The following is a 22916-nucleotide window of genomic DNA, read 5'->3' on the forward strand; positions in this document are numbered from 1 at the left end:
CTATATCTCGATCAACCAAGACACAATTCGGTTGTTTCTCGATCGTGGGAATGTTGATCGGCTCTTCGGGTGTCGCGACGGTTAAAAGAAGCGCTTCGTGTATGGCCACTAACATTAGCTCCTAATTAGCCCTAATGGTGGTGTGTGTTATTAGAACGGTAAGCCGTAGTCGAGATTATAATGCGTATTACTTACCGGATCGAAATGCAGGCGGTTTACGATCGGTTGCTTTTCACGACGAGGCATGCTTTCACACTAAAGCGCAAGGCACAGAACAGACAGACAGACAAAGGACAGACACAGATCGCTGGGCCGCGACAGCCCGTGTCTCACGGTGCACAGTACGGTCATAAAGGTACGTCTTCACGTGACAAAGTCATTGGAATTTTCTCGTGACACTGCACAGTTACAATGTAAACTTAATGCCCCATGAAAATGCGACATCTAATTTTCACGACGACGAAATATCGTATTTAGACCGCTGAAGCTACGAGGATAATAATAACCCATAAAGGTGCGTATCCATTTGTTGCGTATCATCGTGTCGTATCGCCATACGATAAACTTTCATGCGTAACAATGCAACGTTTGCCCGTCCACATTGATACACAACGGTGATACGATGTCCGAGAACACTCAATAAGTGGATACGCACCTTAAATAGTGTTTAACTTTATTAAACGTTTTTCGACTTAAGGTACGCTATAAGTGCATAAACAGCCGCAGTTTAGACATAACAGTTTACTGTCATCACCGTGAAAGTGTTACGATTCACTGTCACGTGAAGACGCACCTTTAATGTGTCGTCTCAGGAGCCTAGGGGGCGTGCAGGCTCGCGTCGAACCGTGAGACAGGGCGAGATACCGGGCCCCGACACAGAGAAAAGCAGGCCACAGGTGTCGTTTCAAACATCGTGAACGGTGAACTGTCAAGTTGGGTGCTGATCACGCAGGAATTGTATATATTTCTCGACAACAAAAGGTGTTGCCTTCGAATTTCTCGATTCCAAAAGTAGTTGCCTTAAAATTCACCGATTATTTTCACGTATTTTATGTATATTAATTTTTCTTATTTTCAACAGCAACAGTTTTTTGACACGTAAAGTACCCAATGTTTCCCTCCATTACATTACCGTAAGTTGAGGGTAACTTTATCCTAAAAAAAAATATGATCATTTTCGAGCTTTTGCAGCTCTGCAAACTGTTAAATACTGTTTTCAAAGATGGCGGACGCATATCGAGGGCGTTTAGCCAATCAAGAATTCCTTTTATACAGCTTGACCGTAGAATCTTCGAGAGACAGAAAGAAAAGAACGAAAAAGATCAGGAAACACAATAAGAATTCCGTTCCACGATTCGATTTTTTGCTGGTTATGATACAGATACCAAATCCTGATTCGCGGAATCGAGTTACGCTGGAAATCTACAAGTTCCACGCGGGATCAGCTCCACACGACCGGCGGTTTGCATGCGACTGGCTGCTGCGTGTCATCGGTCCAATTAGCTTTGTAAAGGCGTTCAGATCGTAATGAAACCAGATTGGCAGCGAAGACAGATTCTCGTCAGAGGATCGACGATAGAAAGACGCGCGATAGAGGTTGGTCACGCAACACCCCGGGACATATAGGGTGGGTTCACCGAACGTGCTACCCACCTCGATTAATCGTGGCATTATCGTGGACTGAACCGAAAAAATATTTTCAAACGAAAGTCACATCGTGGAGTGTATCACCGAAGAGATGTAAATCAATAATATTTTCTGTACTGTCGTACAATTTTTATCAAGATATAACGGTCACCTTCAATGTTGTTTTTTAAATGGAATGCCTAAATATTTCGAAAAAGTGCCAAATACTGCATAAAATCTCAGAAAAAGGTTTCCTTTAGACCTATCGATATAACACCTTTTTTATGCAGTATTTGAGACTGTATCGAAATTCGGGAAGAAGCATTTTGGCATTCCATAAAAAATAAAACAAACTGAAGGTGAATGTGTAATCTTGATGAAAATGTAACATAGTAAAAAAATATATTACAGTGAATCATCGATGAGTGTTCGAAGGCTCCTCGACACAGTGTTCAGACATTATTCCCACTATTGGACGCTTCACTGGTTCCACGGGGGACCTACCCAGTGGTGGGGATAACGTTTGAAAACTCTTGGCAATGTCCCCCTTGATGCCATGCGATTTTCTTCGAAATTATTCATTTCATACAAACCAATAATTCACGAGTAATCGTTGTGGTGGTCACGTTAGGTGAACCACCCTCTATAAACGGGGGTGAGTCACTTTGGTAACTCGAGGATCACAAATTACGATCGTAAGTTACTTGCTGTACAGGGAAAAATGTTTCTTTCGGAAACTGTTTCAATGCCCGCTGGTACAAGCGGTTAGTAACCGATATTATTCCAAGCTCGTGCTTGGTGTTTCTCTACAGGGGGGGGGGGGGCTTGGAGGATCGTTAATTAATTAATTGATTCGCATGAAACGTTCGCTCACAAGGCCGTGCATGGTTCTCGTGTGTGCAGAACTTGCGGTCCTTCTTCACCGAGAGATCAACGTGATTTTGGGCTCTCGTTCTCCGCTATTCGAATACTCGAGAGACCCTCTAATGCCCAGCGTTTACTCCGTATGTATTACGCATACCTTGGTGCAAACGGTTAATCAATGCAACACGATAACGCGTTAATTTTTCTATTTTTTTTTTTTTTTAGTTTTCAAGCTTTGTTCGCGGGATGATGTCGTTAGAGAGACTTGGCGATGAAAGGAACGTTCCCTTGATTTCTTGGTGCTCTCGAGAGATAGAGGATCGGATGAACGATCTGGTTACCCAATAACGAATATTTAACCCAGACGAAGGTCGCCACAAGAATGGGGGAGATAGGCCAGAATTTTGTTGGAATAATTGCATAAGTCAATAAGCAACAGTATCATTAATACAGTATGATTTAAACAATTGATATTTTTTTATTATTCGAGATCGTGGTACTATGTTACTCAGTTAAGCAAAGAATGCAGTAACTTGATGGTAATGAGTAGAATAATTTCAATATGATGGTTTCGATTTTGTCATTTGGATACAGTCGTCTGGTATCTTTTATGAAAATAAGCAGTAAGATTTTGTAAAGTAATACTTCTAATAATACTTGTATTACTTTCGTATCACTAGTTATTACTTCAGTATCACTAGTTCTTATTTGAGCATCACCAGTTATTACTTCAGTATCAGTTAATTAGTATCATTAGTTCTTGTTTTGTCAGCAATGAAAATTAGTGAAATTCACAAAGTTTTTTCTAATGGCTCAATTGTATATTTGAAAATATTTATAAATTTCTTTTACAAAAAAAAATTCATTTCCATGGGGTTGGAAAAACAAAATTACGACCCGTCCTGAATTTGTTAAGATTTTCGACACGTAGAGCTTTATCAGTTCTTCTCCCCACCCCACTTTTTTTGTACCTTTCGAATCGTCTACTCTCTCTGAACGACCAAAGAATCAAACGGGGCGACGTCCTGTACAACGTTAGCGATCGCACGCGAAAGATTCTATGTGTGTACGGCTAAAAAAAGCATTCGGCATTCAACTAGGGGTTAGTAATTCTTAGGGACGTGTTTTCTGAAATCGTTGCATAGAGTGTCAACCGTGACTCGCGTGTAACGTTTCCCGATCTCGAGGACAGACAATAAAAAAATCTTTTTCAACGACGAGAGATGCTGCGTGTCGTCGTCGAACAGAAAAAAAAAAAAATAAAACAGAAAAAACGAATATATTTTTCCGATAATAAATCACGAGAATACATCGGGCAACCGATTTTTTTACGATTTTCGTCGCGAATTTTAAATGGAGCTCTTGTGTCCTGTCCCACACGTCAACGGACACTTACGATACTAAACGATGGAATAGAAAAGAATCAGACTCGAAAAGTCACTTGAATTTCAAAATAAAAGAATTATTAATTTTGCATATCGCGAGGAGAGAGATAATATAAATTGTATTCTCTGTTGCGATGAATCTGAAATATCTATTTAAGGTAGTTCTTAGCTAACTGTGTTAATCAAATGGGAGTTTGTTAACGAATGATAAATATAAAATTCCTTCAAGATTGTTACATTTCTGTTTCGATTTTCATTTTCTTTCTCAAAACACACAAGTGTCCGGTGACTTATGAACGGGAGTGTATACATATACAGAACGTCTCATTCAAATCGATCCACTCGAATGTCTAAAAAATTATTGACGACGTTAAAAAATGTTTCAGACAAAAGTTAAAAGACAAATTTGTATTTTTTTTTTAAATGGAATCGTGTATTTTTTTAATGCACTGCTGAAGCTACTTGTTATTCCCTCCATAGGCGAATTAATGCATTAAAAAGTATCCGATTCCATTAAAGAAAACAAAGTTGACCTTCATATGACCTCCACGCGTCCACATAGAAAAAGTTACATCAGAAAGTGTGCCCCCTGATACAATGTAACTTTTGTCTGCAACATTCTGTAATATCGTCAACAGTTTTGGAGATATTCGAGTGGGTCGATTTAAATGGGACACCCTGTATATATACATACACGCTCTGTAAGCGTTTTTTTATCGCGTTCACGCCTCGAATAGAAAAATATATTTTCAAGTGCAGAATGAAAGTGCGTACATTATATATATACGATCAAAAACACACTTTCGTTGTCGCGTGCATGAAGAAGAGAAGAAAAAAAAGAGAAAAAAAAAGACAGAATAAGAGTAAAATATCAAGCGAGTATATAGGTATGTATGTATATATATATTTATATATAACCAACGAACAACGAGAGATCTGTATGGTCCAGTAAAATTGTAAAACAAACGTGGATACGAATCGGACATCAGTAGACACTCTGTTACGTTTTGCTAGTGTAAACACAACCAGTGTCCGCATATACATATATGCGCGTCGTGCACACATACATATGGTCGAGTTGGGTGTGCTCTCTGTGTCTGTCGGGAGGCCAAACACTGATTTGTTTTCTTTTTTCTTTTTTAGAAATCACCGATTTTTTTCTATTTCCAAATACTTATATTAAATGCCACACTGGACGCAATCGTGTACGTTTTGGATGACTTCATTGTCGAACGATCGTGCTACAAACCATGGGGGCGTGGTCAGGTAGGGGCAGAGGGAAAAAAGTGAATCTGCCTAGGCAAAAAACAAATTTACGAGGGTCTGAAGCATTCCTCCTGTTCGATGTTTGTCACGACGCGGACCCGAGTTATTGACAATAATCGACGGAACACTGTACGGAAAAAGTTTCGCGAAAAGATTCGTAAAAATTGACGAATTCTGTAAACTAAATTCTATTAAACTAATGAAACACGTAAAAAAAAACAAAATATGAAATTTCTAGACGTTTGGCCGCCCGTGATATGTATGTGTGTATGTTTTCGTGTCGATGTGTGTGTGTGTGTGTTGCGGCATTGGAACAATAGGAGCTGTGATTTCGTCTGGTGGGTAGTTTGGTGACCCACCTTCGGTTGACAAGATTGTCTCTGTAAGGATCGCGGGGCTGCCGTTTCATAATGTCCGACTCCGGTGCCTCGTAAGCTAGCGAGATGGCCGGCACCTGCCATCCACCATTGATTAGAAATGTGTCCCAAGCACCCCGTAAACCGTACAAGTATGTACATACATATATGTATATGTATATACACACGTTATACATGTATTGCATATTTACATATATGTACAAATTTTATGATTTGTACACACGTTGATAGCGATAGAGACAAATGGACGTGTGTCGTGAGAGACCTCGCACACACGGCCGATGTTAGGCCGTAGATATGCTCTTCACGGGGAGGGGATGGAGCGCCAGGGACGAAGAAAGAGTCACATCTGCGATTTTGAACCGAAAATTTCGTGGTCCCTCGAGGTCGATCTTGTGAAATTTTTCGTTAATATACTACTCGTTATAATTACACTGCATTTGAAAATGATAAAAAACCGTCCGAAGCTTCTAGTCTGAATTCCACTTTTGAGTGTGAAATAACGGAATTATTTATTTGCATAAATATATAGGGTAAACCAACCACTAATTGACTGCACACCAGTGAATGACCATTAGGCAAAGAAATGTAAATTATAAATTGAGAAATTATTCAATGTTCTTGAATGGAGTGTAGTTGTATACAATTCTTATTAAAAATCTTTTAGAAATGTAGTAGTCATTTACTAGGCTTTTGCAAGGTTTTTCAAGACAGAACTGTAATAGAATCGACCACAGTGGAGTAGACGAACACGTGAAGACTGCTTTGTTAAAAAGGGAAAAAAGTCAAAACCTGCAAAAAGTTTAAATATTCAATCAGAATAATCCACAGTCTATTTATTATTTTTCGAATGAAAAATATCGTCACCAACGTTTCATTTGCACGCGATAACGAAACGATCGCGAAAACGGAAACGGACCGAGGAAAATGGCGGACGTCGACTCCCGTGTGAACCCTCGAGGGTCCAAACTGTTCCTTTCATTGTGATTAACTATATTAAAACGGAAATTGCCCCGAAAAAATATCTTCGTCCTCTTTCTTCGTTACCTGACCTCCCACTTCGGTCCCATTTCACGCCGTGGAGCAGAGCACTGTCACAGTGAGAATCGGAAAGCTGAACACGAGGAACGGACACAGCGACTTACGTCTTAGTAGATACGACTTAGTCTTAGTCAGAGGACTGTCATTTCCAGTTCAGTAAAATTATTTACCAACAAATACGAGTTTAGTCTTGAAAATTTTGAAAAAAATTTATATCACGAAAAGACGACACTGAAAATACATAAATATTTTGTATAAAAGATTTTATACCGAATCGTTATTTCTGTAGTTTTCGAACAAATATACGAGTCGCTGTATCTCTAACTCGAACTACCTAGTAAATTCAATATTCTCATCACTGGACTGCGGATTTTATGCATTTATAGGGCTCTGAAAAATACAAATCAAAGACAAAACTTTCATCAAGTGCAACGAGTTTTACATTGTATTCTGAGTCCAATAAAATACTTATTAAGGCAGGAAAAGAAATTCAGACGTTTGCTCTTGTCTGTATGAATTATTTTAGAAAAATGTCATTTTCGCATTAAAATCCGCAGTCCACTCGTCATCCTGAATACTCGGATATTCGAATTTCCATTGAAATTACAAATGAAAAAAAAGTAGCCAATATCGTATTGGAAGAAATTCGAACACTGATCGATGGATTGAAATTTGTAAATCGTGAGATTACGTTCAGCGTACGGAAAGACTGGTCACCTCGGACGGAAGAGAAGATCGTTTGTATATATATGTTAACTGACGTTCGAAAAACGGTCGCACGAAGGACCGATCCTCCTTGCCACCGCTTTCCAGCTATTGTCAGACGCCTTTTGCGTCGATTGCATCGCTATTTCTATCCGTTGCTCGATGAGGATCCTCCGAATGGAATCGTTCCTCACGATCCTATAGGAACGAGGACTCGTCATCGAGCAGTTCGGTGGCTCCGCTCTCTTTCGTGCACTCTGAATACGATTCCAAGCGTGTTAGTATCGTTAAAACACGTGTCCCATCCCCTGGCGTGTACACGAGAAACATCAGATCTGATTATAAGGAAATTAAATAATCTGCAATAACTCGATGTACGAATTAAATTGTATTCTTCTGTGGGCAGGATGAAACTTTTAACGTTAGAACTTCCGAAGTGGTCGAAAATTACTGGATAAAAATTATTACTGGGGCCAATGCAATGAATGAACATTTAAGAGATTTTGTAACTATTAAAATTGAATTTTAAACGATCGTAATATTAATAAATATCGGTCACATGGAAGTTAGATTGTTTAATATCTGTACCTGTTTAGAACGTATAGATTTGATGTTGAAAAGTTGGATAAATGTAATCGATTCAATTGAAAAGGAAAAATACACAGATTTTATCGGAGAATGAACAATATTAAGTGGTAAATGAATTTCTAATCAGTGGCGTGAAAACTGTTTGAATATGAAGAAAAGGAATTGAAACATTCAATATTTAATTATTTGTTTATATCAGTGACTTGAGTTAATTGTTTTTATATGTAATGTTCATTCATTGGTGCATCTTATATTCTATTATCCGAATGCGTATACTGTCGACGAATATCACTTGAAAAACGTAACAAATCGTGTCTGGCTACGTACGGCCTTTTCCACTGTGACAGTTAAGATGCTAAAATTGTTCCAACAATCTTCATTATCTTAGATCTTTTTCAAATTTTTATCACGATATGAACGTCAGATATGGGTAAATTCATTATTTACGTTTTCAACGTGGACAATCCAATTTCTTTAATGAAATAATACTTTCCCTTGAATTAGTCGACATTTGGCAAACAATTATGTGATCTCATTAACCGTTTAAAGCTCAGAATGAAGTTCCAACTCTGACGAACGTGAAGCAATCATTTATAAATTATCGAAAAGTTTGCCATTCATTTTTTTCGATTGAATTCACATTTATGGTCGGTAGTTCCATCGTTAATGGACTAAATCCTGACGTTGAAGTGAGAACGATGTTTCTCGTTTGCATCGAGGGGATGGAGGGGGTGTGGTAAACACACACACACAAGAAACCTTAATCCTCCCGGTGTCAATATCCAGAGAAAATAGGGTTGTGGCCCATCGAACTACCCCGTATTTAGCGAAACTCGATTAAATTTCACTTTAAGAAAGAACAAAAAGATACACACAGACTCGGTCGCTTCAGCACCCGTTAAGAAAGGTTGCCAGTCGCAGAAGTGGTAGAAGGCAGCGGGCGGTAGGCAGCGCATTACAGTTATAAAAAATCGTGAGAGGACTGTAAAGTATCGTACAAAAACTGCAAAGAAGAAGAGGGAAGAATCATCACGCCTAAAAAAGTAAAAAATCGTAGAAAATTGTGCCATTTATGATAAATGTTTCGCTCTTTCTCTAGCACGGGGCTACGCCACACACACACACGGGGGTGTTTTCCCCTTTTCGCTATCGTTCCACGTTCGCTAAAGTTTCCGACATATATTCTATCTTATTTCTTTTGCGGTGAACACGTCGTGGCGGATCAAGTGAAATGAAGAAAGAAAAAAAAAAAAGGTAAGTAAGTAAGTAAAATAGTAAGTAAATAGTAAGTAAGTAAGTAAATAGTAATATAGTAAAAATACAGATGTATAGCAGCGGCAGCTGTGACGGTAGAACAATAATAATGATGATGAAAAAAAAAAGGAAGAAGGTAGTAGTAAAAATGACCAGGTGGTATTGTAATAAATAGAAATGCTGGCTTGTGATTCGTGACGCGGTGGTAACAATACGGTAAAATTCAAAGGAAATCGGGTGGTAATGAAATCGCACAACACGTTTAATAAAAGTGTGACTCGGTGGTATATACAGGGTGTCCCAAAATACTTGTAAGTTCTTGAAAGGTGTGATTCCTGAAGTCATTGTTTCAAATCACCCCAGGAATCATCCTGTTCAAGGATTTACACTTATTTTGGGACACCCTGTCTGTGACAGTGAACAAAGAATGTGGGATTGTAAAGACAACCTCTTGTGGCGGGGGAGAAGGCGATTTTTATGATAGATACCTTACAGAGGAGAGTGGATGTTAAGGATCGTTACCGATGGTACGGATAAATATTCGAATAGATAATGATAAATACCGATGACAATGATGACACTAATGATAGCAGTAATAATCAATACAGTTACCAATAGATATATATATATATATATAAATACACGACTATCGATCTATGTACACAGTATATGTATATATATATAATACAGACAGAATCGCGACTCGACTATAGAGGCGAGTTCCGTCGACGAAACGACCTTATATATTATTCCTCCACTTTCGATCTACCGATCAAATCGTGCTATCAAAACGGAAACCGTGAATCAGACATGGATGAAATTCTCCTTCTTTAAATCTGTTAACGTAACAAAATTATTAAATCACACTTTCGTTATCGATTTCTCATCCGGTTCATCCATCTCCGATTCAACCATAATTGGTACATAACCTCCAAACAGATTCAACGTTCACTTTAACGCGTTTCACAATGTATCTACACGCTACTGTCTCCGGGAATAATAAATAACAATAATTAATTTGATAACAAACAACATTATTTAATCGTCGCGCGCGTTAAGGCTGATTCTACGGTCGCGTCTACGACGGAACTCACGGTCTACCACCACATAAACTAAGCTTGTGTGATTCAGGGCCCAAGAAGACGGTGACAACTCGAAGGTGTCGAGGAACAGTCGGAACGACGCTGTGCCCCAAATCTTTTCCGAATGATCGACGCTGCGATCGTTGGTTCAGCACATGGATATAGGAATAATAATAATAATTTATTTCTATGTCCATGGTTCAGCATCGTTTCGAGCGATTCGTCTCTGGTGCTCTCCTGCACACATACCAGTTGCGTGTTCGCCCTTTTGTACACCGACGTGCAAACTCGGCTTCCGCTAGGGGAAGAAGTGGCGTAGGAGAAAAGTCTCCTTACTAAATTTATTTCAAGTACGGAAATAAATGTTAAACCGAATAGTAATTTGGTATAAATTTCAATAACTCTCAAAACTAAATGGTAGGAAGCCCTTTGCCTACCTCACATTTTCTCCTAGTGGAAGCTGAGTTTGCTCGTGGGTGTACCAGAACTGTCCACACGGATATCACTACTCCACATGTTTCACGGGGAATGGGTGTGGGGCTGAAAAGGAAACGAAAAAGAAGCAACAAAAAATAGACGACTATGATTGTCGAGATTATTTGAGTCGCGTTCCCTGGATGCAGGAGAGCCAGATAAAAGGAACGCTTTAAGGTGGACTGGAAGAGGAACGAAAGATCGTGTGAGAAGATCGCCCGTGTGAAGGACTTGGCCTTGAATATGGCGATGGCCAAGTCACTGTGGAGCAATCAGAGAAAAAATGGGGTGAAAGACGGAAATGAAGATGAAGCTGAAAGTACATACATACATCGGTCATTTGCTGCAGTAACGATATAATTGAAAAATCACGGTTTTAGGGAAAACGAATTTTGAATGTTTCGATTGGTATAATTTTATACAAATGTTACATTGACCCACGAATGGCGAATGGTGTGGGACCGATGCTGTGACTGACCTGACAATTTTTTTCAGAATAAAATTTTAAGAGTAATCTTTTCATAAGTAAATGAAACATTTTTAGAGTTCAAAGTCATTTCAAGGTCATACTATTATACATGGATAAATGCATAATAATGTTGGCTATAACATACAACAGGAAAAATAATGTGCATTTATGTGAAAAAAAACATGGACGACCTTGAAAAAACCATTAAAACATGACACTTATAAAAAATTGTTTATGTTTCTAGATCATAGATAGAGAAGATATTTAGGTGCCCTGTTTTAAGCGGAACACCCTGTGTATTACTATTAATTACTAAAAAAAAAAAGTTGGAAAGTTCGAGTACGTCATCGTTGCAGCAAAATGATCAATATGTATATGTCGAGAGAACGCGAGAATAGAAATTTTCAGGGTGACATTTGAGCGAGCGTGACAAGATGGCGCCACACGGCGGAGACGATTACTCCAACAAAATGGCGTGTCCACTATCGATCTTCAACGAAGTGTATGTATCCAAGCAGTTCTTTAATGGACAGAGATGTGTGTTCGGAGGGGACGGAGGAAATAGTCATGAAATGTGTGTAAAAAATGTGTCGATATAATATATCGTTTGAAGCTTACTGGATATGCCATCAGCATTGGAACATTGTGGAGAGGGGTGGGGGGCGAAAGAGGCTCGCAGAGTGCGGTGAATAAAAAATATAACAAGATAGCTGCGCCCAGCTGGCGACAGCCGTAGGAGAATACGTATTAAAAATCGCTGAGATACTCAACTTCCTTGTCCTGCGTCGATCGACGTCGCATCGACAGGCCGGGAATAATATCTAGACTTTCAGATTTGAGAAAGGGGCGGAGGGGGCATGTCAAAAGTGGGGTTCGAAGGGTGGAGATAAAGAATAGAAATCGAAAGAGGTAGGTGATTAGTTCGAAATAGGCAGAGACAGTAAGAAAGAGAGACAGAAAGATATAGAGACTTGAGAGAAAGAAAGATCGGCTTACCTTTGGCGTTAAGGAAATAACACTAATTAGAAGCGAGGATCATCGTCATGGAAGCAATCGCTTGACTGGCAATTCGTTTTTATTTTTTTTTTTAGAGGAAATGAAAAAACCTTCGTGAGAAAGGGAGATAGAGAGAGAGAGAGTAGAGTGAGTAGAGAGTATTGTCCGATTGCTCGTCCTGCGATCAATTCGTATCTTAACAGTCTCCGAAAATTGGAGAAAAATAATTACTGTACGGAAGCAAAAATTGGATGATTCTTATGAACACTTCAGTGTAAGTTTTTGAATTTTCTCAAGATAATTACTCTGATCACTAGACTGTCGATTTTATGCATTTATAATATTTACAATTGTCTGAAACTCGGTATAACAACACTGCTGAATAAAGCTCAATGAGCTTTTCATTTACTTGGGATTCTGATAAGAACAAAGTTAACAGTGTGAAGAATTTTCATTTCCAATTTCCATAAATTTTCCTAGAAAAATATTTATATTTACAATAAACATCCGCTGTTAAATTCTGTACTAGAGTCCTTGCGACATTAGCAATAATGCATAAATAGAAATAAAACATTATTGAGATCTTGATTTGTGCCGGAACGATTTAATCGTGTATTGTAAAAAAAGTGTTTTCGCCCGTAAGAATTAAATGAAATTAAATTAAATTTTCCAAGTTAAGGAGTAGCTATAATCAATGCAATACTCTCTGTACCACAATGTTCACTTTTATTAAAGTTTCGTTTCCAACACATCCTCGATCGAGGAACTTCGTTTAGTGTTCAACATAATTAAATATATAATTGTTCACACCGAAAAGATGGCCGTGGACGAGCAAACGCGTTCGCTGATCAAGACACAATCGAGCTTTTACACCGACTGTCGATCGGGCTCTCGGTCAGAGAGAGAGAGAGAGATACAGAAACATTTTTAAAGTCAGATAACAAAGCTGCAGTGTTTGTTTGTGTGTGTGTGTGTGTGTATGTGTGTATAAATCCAGTCACCAAAATGCCCCGAGGAAGTGTGTTGTACCGTGCACCATATTACCATTCCTTCCAAGATTAACATCGATCCCCCAATGGCGTATGTCCTTCGATCAAGAGCATTCGGGACAAATTAAACCCACAGCCGTTTTAGCGTTCAACAAACTCGCTTGTCAAGCAAGAAAAAGAACAAAGGAACACACAAGTAAAAAAGAAAAACAAGAAAAAGAAAAACGAAGAAGAGAGAGAACTGTACAAAGTGAAGAAGCTATAGCGTTTCTTTTCGAAGACGTTGTTTCAAGAAAACTGACGCAACGATGAAACTCTGTTAGTCGTTCCCATTCGAGATTAGATTACAATACTTATCATACAGTAAAAAACGACAAACACGTGGACACCACCGTCCACAACGAACAGAAACAAAGAAACATATCGTTAGAACCCGACAAAATTCCAGGCCAAGGGATTAATTTGCACATCAAACGTGAAAAATTCACCGTTTTTTGTCGCCCAAACCGTGCACAATGGTGGTTCGAGGGCAACTGTATATGTAGGAATATTGGAAAAAAGTGGTGACAATGTGTGTGTCGCGCACGGAATCTTCGTGTGTAATCTCGATAGTCGAAAACGAGTATATATATACATATATATATACATATATGTATAATATATTCGTCATACGAGATAGAACGAACTAGCTACTACAATAACCACAGGAGTAAAGAGTAAAGAAGTGTAACACGACCAATAGACAGGTAAAGGAGACAACGAACACGACTTATGTGACCTGGTCCTTGAATCTGGATAATCCTAAATTTAATTCCCCCCCTCCCATTGATCTTCGTTTTGGCACGATTAAATCTACCCTATAGGATCATCGATTACAGACTCCTTTCGATTATCGTCTGGCTTGTCCTACACGATTATTGTCCAGGCGTTATCCCCACCACTGGGGACAGGGTGGAACCTGTTAAAAGTATACTTTGTTGCCGAGGCTCGGGCTTTGGACAAAAAAAGAATTTACGAGGGTCTGAAGCATTCCTCCTTATGTGATTATTGTCCCGGCGCGGACCCGAGTTCGGGACAATAATCGAGAAGAGTCTGTATTTCGAATTATATAGACTTATTCAACAATTAACCTTTACACACGTACAAGAATAGTGTTTAATATACAACAACGGAATTGTGTGCTCTGACATTTGTTTGTAAATGTGGATTTTGTAATTTTGTAATTTTTGTAAAATTGGGATGGGTGTGGGGGGATCGTTTCGGCCAGTTTGAAGGACCAGATGGACCATGTCACCGATTACTCTTTCAGAGCGTAAGGTAGAGAGATATGTGTATATAATATATATGTATATATATATATAGTCTCGTGTGGTTTGTTCAAGGCTCGGTTTTTATGTTTCGTATGATGTGTTACCTTTCGTTAACTAGCTTGTCAGTGAACGGGTTTCGTGGATGTCGCTTCATAATATCGCTCTCTGCCTCCTCGTAGGCAAGTGAGATGGCTGGCACCTGACGTCACATTATCAACAGAAGCTCAGTAACAGCGCCAACAGGTTAAAATCAGATGAGAGTAATTTTGTTCGGTGAAACGTTTTTGGGGGCTGGGGTCGGAACGGATGGGACGCAAGGATGCTGATCGTGTGTCGGGAAACGAAAATCCTTACAAGTGAACAAAAAAAAAAAAAAAAAAAAAAAAAAAAAAAGAAAAAAGAAAGGAAAGAAAGAAGACAGAACGATTTTCGGTGATTAATTTTCTTCGACAATCAGCATTCTTGCGGGTGTGTCGTACGGTGAGCACGTAGGAGGGTAAGCCAAAGAAAAAAAAAAGAAAAAAATCAACCGAGAAAACCAAATCGATCGAAACGATGAATGTAAGGGGGTAAGGAGTGGGGGTTGTAGGATCCCTGGGGGATGAATCGCCACGCGACGATTTAACGCGAGTGTACGTTTTTTCTTTTTTTTTTTTGCAATCTTTCTCTCGTATTCGATACACTCCCGACGATCTCCAGTGGAAATCGGCTGAAAGAACCGGTCGATTCGTATTCTTGTGCGCAAGAATCTTGTTTCATCGGAGATCTACGGTATACAGGGTGTTTCACCTAATGCGAGCACCTTAAATTTTGCACTTGTTTTGTGATAGTAGGAAAACATGTGCGAGAAAAATATTCTTTGATTGAATGGGCTGAATACTGAAAAATTTCGGAAACCGATCAAGGTTCACGACCTTGAGAAAACTTTTCTGCTTATCACAATATTTATCCCTCTAACCAAATAATATTTTTCTCTAGCATTTTCTTTCTATCTTTAACAACAAGTAAAATATTAAAAATGCTCAAGTTAGGTGGGACCACCTGTGTAAGTTTCATAAACTCTTGTCAATTAGAATTACAAACGGGGCCATGTCGAGATGAATCAAGATCCTCGCATATTAATATTATACAAGCTAAAGAAAAAAAAGATCAACGATTCCTCTGCAGCTTGGTTTCCCCCTCTGTAACGCCACCTAGGAACGAAAATCAGAAAGAAAAGGTTAGACCTTTAGATTCTAGAGGCCGTCTACTTGGTTACGCTCCTACGCGTCGATCTGGCCTACTGCGATTACCGGAGCTCTAGCACGTCCTAGATACAAAACAGGTGACCTAAAGGGCTCGTAGGGGAAAATAGTGTACAACAACAAGCGATAATCGTGGCGGAGGATCTTTCCATTAAAAAGAACCTTTCGTTGACGAGGTTGTCGAACATCGGATCTCGAGGCTTTCGCTTCATAATGTCCGACTCGGCGTGCTCGTACGCCAACGATATAGCCGGCACCTGGTGATCAATTCATTTCACACATGAAATACCAAAAAAAAAACAAAAACAAAAAAACAACGATGACCATTATACGTGTTCCGTCTACGGAAATAGTGGTACAACAAAAAAGGAGAACATTCTCAGCTGAAAGATATGAAAATATTACAGTTCGGGGATAAGGGGGATCTAAACGATTCTTCGAGAGAGGGATCCAAAGGATGTAGAACCCCGGATCGAAGAGTCGTTGAGCTCCTCCCCTTTTAATGGATATTCCCCGTTAATGTTTTTTCTTTTTTTTTTTTTTTTTTTGTTTTTTTTTTTATCGATTGTTTTCATCTGAAAACGATCGAAAATTGTGGAGAAAATACGGTTGTAACACTCACCATGTCCGTTCCCAGATCGATGCAGAGAATAGTGACGGTGCCGAGGGGCAGAGGGATGTCACAAAGGATGAACGCCAGGAAGGGTGAGATTTCGGGGATGTTCGAGGTCAGGGTGTACGCGATGGATTTTTTCAGGTTGTCGAAGATCAGACGGCCCTCCTCGACGCCTGTCACGATCGAGGCGAAATTGTCGTCGAGCAGAATCATGTCCGCGGCTTGCTTGGAGACGTCCGAACCGGCGATACCCATGGCTACGCCGATGTCGGCCTTTTTCAGCGCTGGGGAGTCGTTCACACCGTCACCTGAATCATTATTTGTACTGTTGTTATTGCGGTACATCGAGAATATCCAACGTTAGGATAAAAAAAAATGGGTAACGACGATCAGGACATCAAAGTGTTACAGCTTTGAGGTCCATCCATTGCACTCTAAACGATCACATTAGCCAAATGTAATTAGAACTGGGTAAAATTCGGAGAGAAATTCTTTCGAATAAATACTATTTTTAAATAGTCGTTGTTCTAAGATTGAATTGACATATTATTTGAAAGAGAGTAAAGTTTCGTTAAAGAAAATATTTTTGGTAGTTATATAAAATAGGGGAGCTACCTCTGATTTCGATGATTTTTTAATATGTTGTCCAAGTCATCGTCCTGCATAAGTATTGTGAAGGTCTTAGTTGAGGGTCGCAGTGTGTAAGAATGTTATCAAAAAAAGTTTAATGTCGTACTTTAGTAGTACTGATAAGTAAAACGACCGCTGACGTTGACCTTGACATATGTTGCCAAGGTCACCTTTTTCTAACTGTCCCTAACCAACTCCGAATGAAAAAATATGTAACATCTGACAATAACTCTCCAAAAATAGTCGAGTTACTTTTTGAAGTGGTGTACTCGAGACTGATTCTATTTGGAAAACAATTATCCACCTAAAGTTCTTTCGATAATAACTTTTTTACCTAACCCAGACCTAATCCAAACCTTCACAATACTACTCAGAGTGACGATCCTAAACAACATACTGAAAAATCATCGAAATCGGGGGTGGCTTCTTTATTATAAATATTTACCCTTCCCCACCCACCAAAAAAAGGGATAAAATAAGAATCGAGATGGAATTTGGCATTTCAATTTCCGAGTATTAAAGCAACAACGTACCAGTTACAGCGACGATAGCGCCCATTCGCTGGCAGCCCTCGACGATGATGAGCTTCTGCTGGGGCGAGGTACGGGCGAACACAATTTCGGTGTGGTACCTAAGAATCTCGTCCAGTTGGTCGGAGTTCAGTTCCCTGAGGTCGGTTCCGTGGATTACGGCGGCCTTGGCCTCGCGTGGATTCACCTCGGCCACGGGGATGTTGAGCCGTTGAGCAATGTCCTCCACGGTCTCGTTACCTGATGGCAAGCATCGTTACACCGTAAGCCTTAATTAGTTTAGAATCCTTAGTTAACACGTTTTTTACAAAAAAAAAAAAATGATCGAGCAACGACATTGGACCACTTCGCTAGGAATAACCCTAATTTTTTCACGAGGATACAATATTCGTGCCCGTCGACTTTACGCGACCGCCAAAAAGAAAGGTTATAATAGTACAAATGGAACATTAACCTTCGGAAATGATGCCGACAGATTTGGCAATGGCTTTGGCAGTGATCGGATGGTCACCGGTTACCATGATGACCTTGATACCGGCTGAACGACACTTGGCGACCGCGTCCGGCACCGCAGCTCTGGGCGGGTCGATCATAGACATCAGCCCGACGAAACGTAGCCCGTCCACGGGGAAATTGGGGTCGTCGCAGTTGAACTTGAAGCCGATCGGAAACTTGTCGGATGGCAGTATGAAGTCACAGAAGCCGAGCACACGTTCGCCCAAACCACCCAGCTCTACGTAAGCATTATTGAACGCCTCTTTCATCTCTTCGTCGAGCACCTTTTCCTTGCCGCCGATAAAGATAGTCGCGCAACGATCCAAGATCCTCTCTGGCGCGCCCTTCATCACCAGCAAATGTCTAGGATCCTCCGAATTATCGGACTCGTGGATCGAGACCTGGTACTTGTTCGTAGAGTTGAACGGTATCTCGCAGACCTTCTTGTTCCTTCGTCTGATGCCCATCACATCCCCAAGAGCCAGTTCCATACACTTCAGCAACGCAGCTTCGGACGCGTCGCCGTTCACCTCTTTCTTTAGGATCGGTAGATCCTCCTGGCCAGACTTGAACTCCGCACGATTGCACAGTGTAGCGATCTTCGCCAACGCTTTGAATCCCGGACTGGTGCGATCGTACTGCAGACCAGACTGATCCTCGGTGGTGTCCGCCTCGATGATCTGATTGTCGAACCACATGTGCGCCACCGTCATACGATTCTGCGTCAACGTACCGGTCTTGTCCGAGCAAATAGTCGACGTCGAGCCCAGCGTTTCGACAGCCTCCAGATTCTTGACCAGACAATTCTTCGACGCCATACGTTTCGCGGTCAACGTCAAGCACACGGTAACGGTCGCGAGCAAACCCTCCGGCACGTTAGCCACGATAATACCGATCAAGAATATAACAGCGTCCAGCCAATGATAACCGAGAATGAATGCGATTACGAAGAACGTGACCCCGAGAAATACTGCAACGCCGGTGATCAAATGTATGAAGTGGTGAATCTCCTTAGCGATCGGTGTCTCTCCGGTGTCAAGGCCAGACGCCAAACCGGCAATCCGTCCCATTACCGTCTGATCACCACAGCAGATCACCACTCCTTTCGCGGTACCCTCCACTGCGTTCGTCGAGAAGAACGCGAGATTTTTCGTTTCCAACGGGTTCTCGTTCGTGAACTCCGGAGACCTCGACTGCGGTTCGGATTCCCCAGTCAACGAGCTGTTGTCTACTTTGAAGCCCCGGGACTCGATGATACGTATGTCGGCCGGTATACGATCGCCGAACTTCACCTCGACAACGTCACCGAGCACAAGCTCCTCCGCCCTGAGCATCAGTTTCTCACCCTCGCGAATCACGGTCGCGAACTGGGGTACCATGTTCTTGAACGATTCCATGATCTTGCTGGATTTGCTTTCTTGGTAATAAGAGAATATACCGGTGACTATCACGACAGCGGCCAACACGATACCGAGATAGAGATTGTCGTCGTTCGGGTCCTCGCTGGTCGTCGCCTGGATCGAGTACGCGATAAAACAGAGGATCGCGCCGATCCATAAAAGAAGAGCGAAACCACCGAACAGATTCTTGCAGAATTTCACCCATTCTGGGGTCTGTTTCGGCGGGGTCAACGCGTTCGGTCCGTCCCTCTCAAGGTTCTCCTTTGCTTTCGCATGGCTGAGGCCCTGTGGAACAAAAGATTTTTTTTTTTTAGTCAAGGGAAAGGAAAAGGAAGCTATTCAATACGCGTGACGAATGGAAGAGTTCTGGACGAGCATCGCTTACGTTCTCGGGGTGCGTCTGAAATCTCTGGTACAGTTCCTCGGGTGTGATTTTGTGGAAGTCAATGTCCAGCTCCTGCTTCAAGTCGTCTAAATTGTCCGCCCTCCGCTTTGGGTTCTTCCGCCGCGACTGTTCGAACAGAATAAAATAGAGAAACAATGTTAGCTGTAGTTTTCAAAATTAATGAAAAGCGGGTCAGAGGGAAGAAAGGTTTTAGGCTTTTTAGGAATGGAAAGGTTTTGTGCTATTTCTGAAGATTTCAAGTACTTTAGAGGTGTACAGGCTTTCGAAATGTTTTTTTTTTTTTGTATACGAGGAATGAAAGACCGTTGAATATTCTGCAGAGAATCGAAGGAACAGCGAGGATTTTGGAATGAAATTTTACAAAATTCGGTGACATCTTTCAGTAACATCCGAACATTCTTTGTCCGTCCGTTTCAAGTGAAATTTACTGTGACAGGTGTACTTTAGATTAACTCTAGGTCAGCGATCATAGTGCACGATATAATCGTTAAAAACATCGAAATGATGGATAATAGGATAGGACAAGTGGAGAAGGTGTGTTAACAACAGCGTGGTTTAATTACACAGTACCTATGGATCATCCTACGAAAGATCGTTATTAATTAAAGTACACACACTGTTCATTCCCACCGTAAATGTCGGGGGCAACTTAAGCCAGGGGATCCCCGTTAAACGTGCACACACGCACCAGAGACTGGACTAACAATTATCCCCTGATTAACGCACGTCGCAATCGTGCAAGTAAGCGACAAATGGAAGAGCAAAGATAGTTAGATAAATATCTAATATTTATTATATTATATATTATATATTTATACAATAACTTTATAATAATATATTATTATTAAATTATTATAATAAATATATAATAATAAATATTATATATCTATAAATATCTAATATAAATATCTAAATCAAAGATCCCATAGAGGTTAAACGAGCGGACCCATTATTAGGACCCAGATCATAGAAGCGATAGATGTTAATGCTAGGTCTAACAGAGTATATACCATGTGTGCATGTTAGTAATTAGTTAGTAAATGACGCGTCGAGAATCGTTAAGTCGACAGGAAAGACCATTTCAGGAAGATAAAGGGAAGCTGATAGGGCTGGGTCGTTAAAGGGAAGTTAAGGAAGAAAGAACCGTTAGAAGGCATTCATATGACAGATAATGAATAGTAGATCTCACACACAGCGTGCCTACTACCGGAAGCTCCAAACAGAAGATTTTCTAATGTTGAAGAGACAGAGATGACCTCTTTCAGAACGAAGAAAGAAAGCTGATTTAGGATTGCGTAGGGAATAGATGAGAATATTCTACGGAGGGTTTGACAGAGCCGCAAAGTATTTCCAAAGTGTTAATCAGTTGGTATGCTCGTTCAGATATGAACGATTAACCTCTTAGCTGTGAATAGCTGCATTTTTTTATGTAACGACGAGTATACTCGTCAAGCGAGAAAAATAATTATCAATCGCTATTTAAATTAAAATTGTTCTGAAGACAAAAACATATTTGTAAATTTTAATGATGAGTATACTAATGAAATATCGTCATTGAGTAAAAAAATGTTATCTTCTCGTGACGAATATACTCGACATAAACATCGAAAGGGTCGAAGAACCATCCCAAGGATAGGATGCCATGACGATTGACCAGGTTAAATAAATAATTCCAAGAAAGAAAGCGAGAAAGAGTAGCTGGTTAGAGGTCTCTTAGAATCAAAGAATATTTTCGAAGAAACAGGTTATTTTTGCAAGAATATTTAGTTTCGAAATACCATCACCGACAAAAGATTTTGCAGAAGAGATTGATCTCCGAGGCGAACATGTTTTAGAAAAAGTAACACCATAGAATATAAATAGAATGGAATGTAGATAATGATTATTACTATTTTAAGTGTTAATAATTTATACGTTCAGTTCAATTATGCCAATTGTTAATTAAATTTGATATAAAAAATTTAATGCATTCATTTTAACGATTATATAATTCAGTGTACATCAAAATAATGCGAGAGCACAGTAATTGACACACTTATTCTAGCTTATGCAAGAGAAATATATGAATTAGTCCCAAAGTATTCCAAAGAATCGCCATTTCCTATTGGAAATCGAGTAGAATGTTAGAGGCAGAAACGAAGAGAGAATGATCGATAATAAACCAACGAAGCAAGCCCCCAAGAAAAGTGTTTGTCGTAAAGTGGAGTCGCCGCGGGGACCGGAAGGTCCGCCGTGGAATACCTTGAACATCCCGTCCGCTGTTTTGTTGTCGTCGCGAATTTTCGGTAACGTCGCGACCCTGTATGAGTCTGAGCGGCCATGCTGTAAAAAAAAATGTATGACAAAAAAAAAAACATGAGACATGTGAATGAACAGAGAGACAAAAAAAAAAAAAGTACAAAATAAACCGTGAATATTTTTGTTGCCCACACAAGGGTTAAAGTGGAAACATCTCCCCGTTCGGTTGGCTAAGTGTTGACGATGTTCTGTTAAATTCTCAACGAAATTTCGAATTATTTAACAATTCCGCAAGTCACACTTATTAAACAGCCTCATTTGCCTCGGCTCGTGCAATTTTCAAACGCGGAAACGCTGTTTCGACGCGGCGACCTTCCTCGAAAATACACGTGGGCAGCGTGTGCAATCGGACACGTGAAAGAGACCGCGGATTGCCGTCAGAAGCCTAATTTTCAAGAGCGACCTCGCTGGGTACCCGACTCCGCTCGGCTCGGCGTTTGGATAACGACTGTTTCCGGTGCCATTTCAATGGAGGCGTACCGTATATCGCCCGTTGAAATCGCTCTCGACGGCGGTATCCCGTGATCGTCGCCGGGTATCCTTGAACGTAGAGCACACCATAGATCGCGTCTGGATCAGATTCCTCTTTTTATGGGATTACCATAGATCTTTCGGGTTCAAAATAATCGACATTTTTATGCAATTTTTTATGAAATCCTAAAAGGTATATATGTCTTAGGAATATTAAAAAAAAAATTACATTGAAAAATTCGCAAAATTACGGAAGTTACAGCATAAGAAGCGACGGCGGGACCAATACAGGTAGGGGTACCATAGGTATTTCGGGTTCAAAAAAATCGAAATTTTTTTTCGATTGTACTAAAAAAATTTCATTGAAAAATTCGGAAAATTACGGACGTTACAATATAAA

General features: G+C 40.2%; 1 protein-coding gene across 5 annotated transcripts in view; it reads right to left on the reverse strand.

Annotated features, from left to right (window-relative positions):
* The window catches only part of LOC107194956 (sodium/potassium-transporting ATPase subunit alpha), a 102920-nt gene that overhangs the window by 4309 nt on the left and 75695 nt on the right, over positions 1-22916 (reverse strand). For 2 of the 5 annotated variants that reach the window (XM_015584665.1, XM_015584668.1), the window contains exons 2-7: positions 21989-22069; positions 19727-19852; positions 17901-19626; positions 17450-17686; positions 16293-16594; positions 14531-14625 (exon numbers count right to left, since the gene is read on the reverse strand). In XM_015584665.1, the coding sequence (XP_015440151.1) occupies positions 14531-14625; positions 16293-16594; positions 17450-17686; positions 17901-19626; positions 19727-19852; positions 21989-22069 (2567 nt within the window). Of the gene's footprint in view, positions 1-5500; positions 5596-14530; positions 14626-16292; positions 16595-17449; positions 17687-17900; positions 19627-19726; positions 19853-21988; positions 22070-22916 lie in introns of all 5 variants that reach the window. The other 3 variants (XM_015584669.1, XM_015584670.1, XM_015584666.1) reach the window with 2 other exon arrangements.

The sequence above is a fragment of the Dufourea novaeangliae genome, unplaced genomic scaffold, assembly GCF_001272555.1.
Source record: "Dufourea novaeangliae isolate 0120121106 unplaced genomic scaffold, ASM127255v1 scaffold8, whole genome shotgun sequence".
Lineage (NCBI taxonomy): Eukaryota > Metazoa > Arthropoda > Insecta > Hymenoptera > Halictidae > Dufourea > Dufourea novaeangliae.